The sequence below is a fragment of the Rhinolophus sinicus genome, linkage group LG10, assembly GCF_036562045.2.
Source record: "Rhinolophus sinicus isolate RSC01 linkage group LG10, ASM3656204v1, whole genome shotgun sequence".
NCBI classification, from domain to species: Eukaryota; Metazoa; Chordata; class Mammalia; order Chiroptera; family Rhinolophidae; genus Rhinolophus; species Rhinolophus sinicus.
The window spans coordinates 76,995,180-77,006,041 of NC_133759.1; the positions used below are offsets into that span (position 1 = coordinate 76,995,180).

Consider the following 10,862-nt stretch of genomic DNA (forward strand, 5'->3'; position numbering starts at 1 on the left):
GGAGGCCTCAGGCTTAGGACGGAGCTGTGCTCCCAGCCAGGTGGAGACCAGCTGCAGAGGAGCACCGCTATTGAGACTGCAGGCCGTCCACCTGAGGCCCAAGGCAGGCTGACTGGCCCTGGTATCACTGTAAGGTTGCTCCTGCTGGGCAGACGGACTAGCAGAGGACAGAGGACGCAGTGTCAGCACCCTCCCCAGGCCCTGAGGGGAAGGGTGCAGTTTGTAGCCTAGCCTCAGCTCCCCTGGAGGCAGGAATGTGGGAAAGATGGCAGCAGGGGGTCCTGACAGCCAGTGCCAAGGGACCTGTGCCAGGTCTGCCACCATGAGCTGCCCCTAACCTTCCCTACACCTGGTGATAGGGGGTCATGAACCCCAGCCATTACCCAGGAGAGGAAACTGAAGCCCAGAGATGTTCAAGAGTCTGGCTGAAGTCACCCAGTGGGAAACTTCACCCACTGCGAAGGATGGAAGGCGCCCAGGCCACAGCCTGCCATTACTGTCTTGCCCCAAAGACACCCCGTTTCTTCTGTGCCGTGGTGCGGAAGTCACTGGGCTCTGCTCCCAGCCAGCAGCATCCCCACAGAAGATAGACTTTTCTGAGTAGAAGCTGAACCTCAGTGGTAGCTGACGTCTCCAGGTGTGCGCTGAGGACAGGCAGAGCTGGTCTTTGGCTCCGAGTAGCAACTCCCCGTGGCTGGGTCGTGGGGAGCCCCCTTCTCTGCCTGAGTCATCTCATGACAGATCCATGTGACTGGTGTGAAAAGTAAGAGTCCTGCGGTGCTAAGGAAACAGGAAGTGCGGGGGCTGGGTGGGTTGGCCCTAGGGGGAGCCTGGCCCCACCTTCCCTGAGGGGGCTCTTCCTTGTGTCAACAAATCCTATTAAGCCTGAGGGGATGGACAGAGGGTCAGCTTCAAGACCTCCAGTCTGGGGACCGGATAGGAAAGCTCTCCAGGCTGTGCTTGGGTAGGACATGTCCTCAGATGCTTGGGGCTAGAGGTTGTGAGCAAGCCACAGTACTCCGAGAAATCAGGGATCTCTGAGACTGGGAGGCAGGAAGATTTTCCTGGACGGGGGAGATGTGCCTCTTGCACCTGAGTGCACAGAAAAACTGAGAGGCTGTCTGTGAGGTGGGGCTGCTTGGTCAAAGTCACGGGGGTGGGGGCGGGGGGGGCGGGAGAGCTGCACCACTGGACACAGGCTGCCTTGAGTGTGCCCCCTCCCGTGAGGTCTGTGGTTTTGACTGCCCCCATTTTCCTTTGACAGTTGGGCTGCCCACACAGTTCATCGAGCTCTGCCTGTGTGCATAGCCCCAGCTCTGTCTTCCTCAGGTCTCCCCACATTCACCCACCCTTCTTGTTTTTCAGCACAATAAGGCCAGTCAGCCTGCCCATGGCGTCCCCCAACTCTCTCCTCTCTATGAACATTTCAGCAGCCCACACCCCACATCTGCACCTGCTGACATCAACCAGAAGCAAGGTACCGACCTGGGATGGGGACGCGCCCAAGGAGACCTAGCGCCTAGGTGCCAAGTCCCTGGCTTCTGGTGCCAGGGGGCGGGGCCCTTTTTTACAAATTGAGAACCTGGAACTGTACAGAATCAGGCCCCCCAACATGCCAGAGAGAGGGAGTGTGGGGGGCCTGAGTGGACCAGAGGGCTGAGGAAATTGGTGCCAAGTCAGTCTGAAGGCTTCCTTTGGAGGTAGGAAGCTCATTCTGAGTGACCTCCCGGTGCCAGTCCGGGAGCAGCCATCTGTGTAAAGCTGGTAGCTATAAAACTTAGAGCCTTTCCCTCCCCCCCAGTGAGAAAATGGAAAGTGGTGGTTGTGATGGCTGATTCACCTCAGCCTCAGGCAGTCATTCTGAAATCAGCCAATGTCGACTGTGGGAAACCTGCTGACTCAAAAGTGGGGGGAGGGGGCAGAACCCTGGCTCCACAGGCCAGGTTCCCCCAGACTAGGGGGCCTGCCTCCTGCCCAGAAAGCCAGGCCAAAGCCCCCAGCAGAGAGGCCCCAGTTGCAGACTAGCAGAGGCCAAGGACGTGGTGAGGCCTTGTCCCGTTCCTGAATGACTCCCACTCCGCCGCTGGCCAGCCAGTGTCCTCAGGAGGCACCCAAGCCCTGTGCCCTGGTTCCCTAGCCTGTAAATGGGGCGCTGTTATCACAGCGGGATAGTCCTGCACAAAGCAGCATGTCTGGTCCTCCAGCGCAGCGCGGGGAGGCTCTGGGACGCAGTCGTCAGCGGTTGTGGCCTCCGGGTCACACTGGTTCACTTACCCGGCCCCTCCTGCAGTGCACAGGACTCTGCAGACTCCGGACCTCTCCGGCTTCTACTCTCTGACCTCAGGCAGCATGGGACAGCTCCCCCACACTGTGAGCTGGTGAGTGTGGGCCCAGTGGGAAGGGGCACCTTGCACTGGTTGAGCCCATATACCTGCCCTTCGTGTTCCTCCTAGCACAGTAAGGCCAGTCAGCCTGCCCATGGCATCCCCCAACTCTCTCCTCTCTGTCCTGTGCCGAGCACCCCGCTGCCGGCTTTGTAGGTAGCAGGGAGGGCCAGCCTCTAGCCACTCCCCAGGAAGCCTGACACATTCCCTTTGGGCTCCTGGTTCCAGCCCTGCCGCACCTGAACTCTGTCTCAGTGTCTGAGAGACTTGAATGGGAGAACCTTGGGCTGCTCAGGGCCATCTGAGTACGTAAGGAAGACAAGGTAGGCCTGAGCAAGGAGGTGACAGCATGAACGGCCAGGAGACGCTGTTGATTCTCAGCCACCTGATGGGTAGAGGGATACGTCCCACTAGCCCCAGTGCCTACTGCTGGCTGGTCCCTTCCTTGGCTGAGCTGTTTGAGGGGCAGGGTCCCTCCTTGCCCCGATGGTACCTGCTTGAGCCCCAGCCCCTGGCCAGTCTGCTTGGACCTCGAGTCAGTAGTCCTGTCTTCGTCTGGAGTTGGGGCTCGGCAGGGCAGGCTACTTGGCCTTTTGCTCATCAACTGCAGTGTGACCTGGGAAGGTCTCTAGCCTCTCTGGCCTGGGGCAGTCACTCAACAGCAGAAAAGCTTGGTTTCCCAGGAAGGCAGGGCAGGCCAGAGGCCCAACTTCAGGCCCACCTGCCCCATTCCACTTACCCTATATCCATGTTCAGCTCGTCCCACCATTTCTGGATTCTCTTTGGACAAAGCTCCACTCTGAATACAAATCAGGACCACCCCCACCAGTACCCCCAGGACTGACGTGTGCCAGGTGGGGGTCGGAGCACAGAGCAGCACTGCTGACGCTGAGCAATCCTCAGGTCCCCACCCTCAGAGCTCAGTCCGCCTCGTGCACAACCCAGGCAAGAGGAGAGCCGATTACAGGGCACCGTTACCAGTGCTTTGACTGGGGCTGTGGGAGCCCTGAGGGGCACCACATGCAGCTTGGGATCTCAGGGGCTCTCAGGAGAAAGGGTCGAGCCAAGCAAGCCCTGAAGGATGACCGGAGCTGCAGAAGAACAGTCCCGACAGTGTTAGCAATGGGTGCAAAGGCCCTAGGGCAGGTTTCAAGCCTGTACTTCGAGGACATTTCAGGAGGCAGGCTGGAGGGGACCTGGGGCCTGCTAAGCTGGGTCCCCAGAGAATGCTGCCATTTCTACCCCTTAAGCACTGGTACAAGCCTGTAGAGGGAAATAATGTAGCACAGGTTGCCCTCTGGTGGCAGATGTGTAGAACACACACAGCAGTGGTCCAAGCAGAGGCCGATTTGCCTCTTCTCTGCTTCAGGCCTAAGCATTCTGGGGAAGTCCTTCCCCACATCTGGCTAGTAGCCAGACTGCTAACAGCTGTCTCTCCCAACCACAGGCCCAGCCCTCCTCTCTACCCCTTGTCCCCTTCCTGCGGATATAGACAGCACTTCCCTGCCCCCACTGCAGCCCCTGGCGCCCCTTACCCCAGGTGAGTCCCCTGCCCTGCAGCCAGGCTCCTGCTTCCTGTTGCCCAGGCTTTAGTGCCCACACAGGGCCACGCCCAGGCCAGTGCTTGCCCTGTGCTAGTCGTTTGTCCATCCGTCCGTCTGTCATTCTGCAGCCCTGTGCTGCCCTGTGCCTGAGAACGAAGCCAGTGGGAGTGCAAGAGGCCTAAGCCCAGGCCACACTGTGCAGCAGAGCAGCCAGGGGCAGTGCACGCACACGTGTGCTTGAGCTCCTGCCTCTGTCCATGTGTCAGTCTGTGTGCAGGTGTGTATGCACTCACCTGTTTTGCATCCCTGCTGAGGGCAGGGCCAGTCAGGACTCTACTGGGCATCCCGAGCTCCACGCAAGCTGAGGCATCATCTTTTACAGGTGTCTCCAATGTCTGGCCCTTAGGGGCTGACCCCACACCTGTGTAAGCAGCCTGGGGCAGAGTGGTGTCCATAGAACAACAAGAAAGTAAAGTGGGAGGTGTGTGTACACGTGTCCCTTCCCTTAGCTCACTCCCGTGCTAAGTATGGGAGGAGGCATTCAGCAGCCGTTCCCTGCCCAGGGCAGGCGGTACACACACCACACCAGCAGCTGAATGGGCCATGTGGGTGATGAAGCCCAAGGAGGCCCCAGCCAGACCTGACGGGTCAGGGAAAGCAGAGGGAACAGCATCAGTTGGGGATGGCTGTGGGTGGGAAGTGCTGGGAAATGGGAAAAGGTGGGGCGAGAAATGTCAGCAGGGATGGTCATGCAGGTCTGGGGGCCGTGGGGCAGTTTCAACCAGCACTACTCGGGTGTTTATAAAAGGTCACTGGCTGCCGTGTGGAGAGTCCTGGAGGAGGCAAGCAGAAGAGTGCGGAAGCCCACAGGGCAGTCACAAGCTCATGAGGCTGAGCTCGTGAGGGCAGGAGGTGACAAGGGGACAGATTTGAAAGCTACTTAGGACTTAGTAACCACCGGAATGGCATGTGGGTTTTTGCAGTGTTTGTGCAGTGTGTTGGGAGCAGGTATTTGTATGCGTCTCTGTCCTTGTATGCAGGCCTGCTGACCTGTCCGTGTGTACTACGAGGGCCTGCGCGTGTCCACAGGTCTGGCCTGGACACACCCGGCTCATGTTCCTCTCCTCCTGCCTCTAGGTTCACCCACCCATCCCTGATGCTAGGTTCTGGCGTACCTGGTCACCCTGCAGCCATCCCCCACCCGGCCATTGTGCCTCCCTCAGGGAAGCAGGAGCTGCAGCCCTACGATCGCAGCCTGTGAGTAGAAGGGCCATGGGGAGGGCGGGGACAGGGGAGCAGGCCTCAGGCTCCCGTCTGTTGGTCAGCCAGGATACACATTCCTTCCACCCGCCCAAGGCTGCTGCCTGGAAGCTCCAAGAATGGCCAGAGGCCTCTGGTCAAACTGTCTTGTGGCTCTTGCCACTGATCACTGTTGTTTGATCCTCAGAAGCAGGAGGGAGAGGGTGGAGTAGGGAACAAGGATTTAGTTTAAGCCAGGACAGGAGGGGCTGAGAGGTTCTTACCCAGGCTTTTCTCACTCAGCTACAATATTCCTGTGAGGAACAATTACTTAACTCTTCTCATGCATTTTGGGGCTGCTGAGAAAGATTCCATGTGCAAAACCCAAGCATGCATGCACTTCCACACACTAGAGGAGGGTGGTCGCATTAGCTAGGCACTGTGGCCGCTCCCGAGTGGTCTGGACATGTGCCCCTCAGGAAGACACAGGCAGAATCCAAGGCAGAGAAGGAGGCCAAGAAGCCAACCATCAAGAAGCCGCTCAACGCCTTCATGCTGTACATGAAGGAGATGAGAGCCAAGGTCATCGCGGAGTGCACACTCAAGGAGAGCGCCGCCATCAACCAGATCCTGGGCCGCAGGGTGAGGCCGCGGGCTGGTGGGCTGGCAGGGGTGGCCCGGGCTCCTTCCCCCCAGTGCAGCCTGCCGACACCGATGGCCCGTCTGCCCCTCCTTCCCTCTGCAGTGGCACGCACTGTCGCGGGAAGAGCAGGCCAAGTATTACGAGCTGGCCCGCAAGGAGAGGCAGCTGCACATGCAGCTCTACCCAGGCTGGTCGGCGCGGGACAACTATGTGAGTGGGCAGCACCGCAGGGACGGGCGGGTGGGCGCCTTCAAGATGCCGTGCCCCAGGCCAGTCTCAGCAGGGCAGGCAGGCAGGACTCCTCTCCCGAAGGCACAGATGAGGGGCAGTGGTGCAGTGGAGGGTCTAAGGCTCCCATGGCTGGCTCAGCAGAGGGCTGGCAAGCGGAGTTGCCCCTGAAGGCAGCCGACCCAGGTCCCGTTTTCCACCCAGGATACACTCCCACGCAGGGCTGTTGCCCAGTATTTGATTGGGCCACATGGGCAGAAGGGGAGGAAGGAGCCTGGAATTTACCTCCTCCATTCAAAACAGAGACCAGCATGGGAAAGGGAGGGAGGGGGAGCCCCTAACTGTGATGGTTACCTAGCAAAAATTATCAAGAAACAGCAGCGCCAATGTTGTATGTCAACTATAATTGAAATAAAATCTAAATAAAATAAAAAAAATACCCCAGGGCCCCCAGGTAAGAAGGGACCATGAGCCTGGAAAGCCCAGCAGCAGCCAGGCTAGGCGTTAGGCTTACGGTGTCCCAGCTACTGGCTCACGGGAGTTATAGCGTCTGCTCCCAGACCTGAGCATCCCTCCCGTTGTTCCCTGCAGGGGAAGAAGAAGAGGCGGTCTAGAGAAAAGCACCAAGAATCCACCACAGGTGAGACTTTCCCTTAGTTAGCAGTAGTGGACGCTCCTCTCCAGGCCATTTCATGGGCAGCACCTCTCTGGCCCAAAGGGCGGCGGGGCAGATACTCAGCCACGAAACTTCAGGGCCTGGGCCGTCTGGAAATAAGGCCTGCATCTCCTAAGTCAAATGCCCACAGGAGGAACAGCTATACTGAGTCCCTGGGAAGGCTCAATCACAGCAGTGGCCTGCGGGCCTCCTGCACCTGCCCCACCTTAGCGAGCTCTGCTCATAGCCGGCCGGTCAGAGAAACGCAGCGAGGACCTGACTGACCCAGTGCTAAGCCAGACACTGCACCTGGTTAGTTCTGCGGTGGTCGGCAGGCTGTCTGGGCCGAGGCCCATCAGTCACACAGCCTCTCACCGCCCCCCATCCGCTTTTCATGGCAGTGCCAAGTCCTCCGTAGAAGACCCAGGAAACACACACACTACTGCAAGTCTTCCTGTGGGTGAATTTCTGCCCCAACCCTGATCCACATTCATGAAGGACTTTGTTATGCCACCCCCACACATAGAAGCTGGAGGCTAGGACTGGGGCAGGGTAGAGTCCTCAGCCCTTTTTCTGAGGTTGAGGAATGGACCTTACTTTCCATCTGGAAGTGTGTGGAACAGGCTTAAGCTACAGCATGAGGGGATGTGGGTAAGACAGATTGGACGTTGGCCAAAATGCAAAAAGCAAAACAAACACCTGGATAAAATGGCAGGGAGTTGGTAGGCAGCCCTAAGGCAGAAGAGGCTGGATCCCACAGGCCTCCCTGGGCCCTTCCGCATGGGCAGCGAGGGGCCCCACAAGCCAGAGAGGAACGAGCCTGACAGGGTCCCCTCCCTCCCATCTCCACCATTCTTCCCACTGCCTCTACTGCCCAGCTGGGTGTCCACCTTTCCTGATACCTTGGCTCTGGGCCCTAGGGCTCCCCCTGGGGCTGGCTGTGCCATGGAGAGGCTCTCTGCCTGTGGGGGCTGTGGAGTATCTGTGACTGGCTAACACTGATGTTACCTCTTCTTTCTGGGCCCTGCTCTGCCCTGCTGCCTGCCTGCTCGCCCTCTGCCCTGCTCTGCCCCTCTGGCATGGCCGTGAGCAGAACCCGGCTCGCCTAAGAAATGCCGTGCTCGCTTTGGCCTCAACCAGCAGACGGATTGGTGTGGTCCGTGCAGGTGGGTTTGTCCCCACCACCAGCCTCCCTTTGCTTTAAGCTGCTTCCCTGACTCTGCACATGTTCTGCTGGGCCTGCAGCCCTCCTTTGCACCCCACCCCCACCCCAGCACACCTGCAGACTGGGGGTCAATGCCTCCTAAGAAGGGGAATGAATACTGAACACAGCTTGTGGGGAAGATCTCTTGGGTCTAGGTGAAAGGAGGTGGGGAGAGAATGTTCTAGAGGGGAAAGGCAGACTCAGGAATATATATAGTTCTTGTGCCTAGGCTCCTCTGGTATTAACCAGGCCTAGCTGGTCCTCAGCAGACAAATCTCACACACCATTCAGGTGGCCCAAGCCTCTGCTCCCAGGTCTCAATGTCATCATGGCCCACCAGCTCCATCACTTCAAGTTGGGAGCCCTGCTTGAGCCCTTAAATCTAGGTAAAACAAGGTGACTAGTATAGAGATACCCTGAATAACCTCAACATCAAGTGATCACGGGACTCATGACTATGAGGCCAGATGATTGGAGAGGGAGAGGAGCAGGGCTGGCCTAGCAAGGGGCCCTCCTCAGGCGCTGGAGCTTTAAACATGTATGTTTCACCATACAACGGGAAAATGCTGGTGTATGCGAAAAGAAGGCTTATCTACCAAATGGCTAAAAGCTGCCTGTTTTAGGTTCAGGCCAAGGCCTGGTAGGGCCAAGGCTGAGGCTGCTCCAGGCAGTTAGTTCACTGACTCCAAGGAATACTTACTTGTCCAGCCCCTCAGAGTACCCTCCATGCTCCCCCGTACAAAGGCAAAGAGGAATTTGGGGGGGCAGGGGAGCAAATGTGTGTATACATGATGGGAGGTAACCCTGTTCTCAGAGGAGGCTCTAATTCCACCCAGGCCCTGCTATTCAGACAAATTGTCTAGAAAACTCTAGATGGTAAGAATGGACGAGAAGAATCACCATCCATTTCTTCCCCTTCTCTGCCTCTAACCTACTTTTGCGCATTGGGATTGCTCAGTTCAATAAGCCACAAACCTTGCAGACCCTTGCATTAATGCAGATCTGAGCCCCACAAACACAGGTGGAACCAAGACTCAAAGGCCCAGATTAGGAGATGGCTTCCCTGGAAAACAGGAGGCAACCCCAGGCCTAGCTCCAAAAGGTCCCTATGCCACCGTGTGGCTGTGCTGGGAACTGCACCTGTCCCACGTCAGGGCCAGGCCAAGCAGAGTTGCAGTGCTGATTCAGGCCTGAAGGCACAAGCACATCACCAAGTCCTGGGGAGGGGACAAGACTTTAGCTAGGCCAGTGCAAGGACAGCAGTTTTCGGTTGTGGTGTATGACTATGAATTCACCCTCTATTTACAGATAACTCTCTTCACTATTCCTAGGAGGAAAAAGAAATGCATTCGGTACTTACCCGGAGAAGGCCGCTGCCCCAGCCCCGTTCCTTCCGATGACAGTGCTCTAGGCTGCCCTGGGTCCCCAGCCCCCCAGGACTCGCCCTCATACCTCCTGCTGCCCCACTTCCCCACAGCACTACTTGCTAGCCCTGCAGAGCCAGGGCCTACGTCACCAGGTCTCTCGGCCGCTCTCAGCCTCGCAGCCCCTTGGGCCCCCACAGGCCCTCCGCAATGCCCTGCAGAATACACAGATACAGCAACAGCAGTCTTGGAGCCAGGGAGCCTAGCGTGCACAGGACACCTGGCCTCCAGGAGCCCACCCTCTGAAAAGAAGCGACAGAGCCCCAAAACACCTGGAAACCGGCCAGGGGGCCTGTTGACTCCCTCTCAGGGTCCAGGCCCTGGAGATTGTAGAGGCTGCACAACATCTGCCTGAACCTGCAGCCATCAATTCAAACTGCTCCAAGTGGTGCATCAGATCTGTGTTACCTGATTAAGGGTGTCTGTCCCTGTGCCTATGGCAGCCTGCATCTGTTCTGAGCATCTCTCCTGCTAGGCAGGTGCTCCTGCCTCTCTCTGCTTTCCTGCTGTAGATCACAGATGGGCTGGACTGAGCCCAGCTGTTTTCCCTACCCTGCCTCCCTACCCCCACCATTACCACATCGTCCCCATAGCAGATACTTCATGGACCAAGAATGAGCTGGTTTATCAAATGGGAGCATGGTCACAACCACAAAGCTCAAGACAGTGCTGCTTCTCCTAAGGGCCTAGAGAAGCTGTTCTACAGAAAACCAGCTACCATTTGGAAGCTGGACCAAAGGAATCCTGCCACATTCTCAGGACCTTGTAAGGAGGGGATGGAATAGATTAAGTTTAGGCCTATCACCCTAGGCGACAGAAATAACCTGACACTACCTTATCAGGCAAGTGTGGGTGGTGGGGGTATCTGGCTGTAGTTCATCTTGGAAATCCTGAGACACCACCTAAGAAGCCCCGATACCAAAGCCCCAGGCCTGTCCCACGTGGCTAGACTCAACAGTTCAAAAAAGGCGTGGCCCTAAATCCAGTGTGCACCCCTCCCGTTCTGAGAACCCTTTCCACAGCTCCATTTCCAGCTTACCCACCTCAGTCAGCCAGCTCTTGGGCAGTTGCAAGAGGGCAAACCAAACCTCACAGAGCCAGTGTCTGATTTCCCGCATGAAACCAGGCCAGCGTTAGTTTCCCTATGGGGCTGCAGGCAGGAAGACCATGACAACCAAAGCGAGGAGCCCAGAACACCTCTAGTGGCAGCCCGTGGGTGTTCACCACAGCCAACTTCAACCCCTTTCTGAGCCAAGCTTCAACCCTGAGCCTTAAACTCTTTTTTAATTTAACTTGTTTTTTCCTCCTCACTGTACATAGTGTGAATCCAAGGAAGAAGGGCTGTCCCTACACCCACCCCCATCGACAAAAGCCTGTTTAGTTCTTGACCCACTGGCTTCTCAGAATCCAAAGATATATTCTAAGGTAGTGATGCAGGAAGTCTTGAGAAAAAGACCATTGTAGTGTTCAAATATTTTTGTATTGTTAATGCGTCGTCATAGAAAAACTTTAATATGAGAATAAAGATACTTTTTACTGGG

At 57.1% G+C, this 10,862-nt stretch overlaps 1 protein-coding gene across 7 annotated transcripts in view; it reads left to right on the forward strand.

Moving 5' to 3' along the window:
* TCF7 (transcription factor 7) overlaps positions 1-10,862 on the forward strand; it is a 31,733-nt gene extending 20,871 nt beyond the window's left edge. For 3 of the 7 annotated variants that reach the window (XM_074313510.1, XM_074313515.1, XM_074313516.1), the window contains 8 exons: positions 1,366-1,477; positions 2,291-2,378; positions 3,832-3,924; positions 5,066-5,185; positions 5,647-5,809; positions 5,913-6,020; positions 6,630-6,678; positions 9,229-10,862. In XM_074313510.1, coding sequence (XP_074169611.1) covers positions 1,366-1,477; positions 2,291-2,378; positions 3,832-3,924; positions 5,066-5,185; positions 5,647-5,809; positions 5,913-6,020; positions 6,630-6,678; positions 9,229-9,308 — 813 coding nt within the window. In that variant the 3' untranslated portion in view covers positions 9,309-10,862. Of the gene's footprint in view, positions 1-1,365; positions 1,478-2,290; positions 2,379-3,831; positions 3,925-5,065; positions 5,186-5,646; positions 5,810-5,912; positions 6,021-6,629; positions 6,679-7,786; positions 7,860-9,205 lie in introns of all 7 variants that reach the window. The other 4 variants (XM_074313511.1, XM_074313512.1, XM_074313514.1 and 1 more) reach the window with 4 other exon arrangements.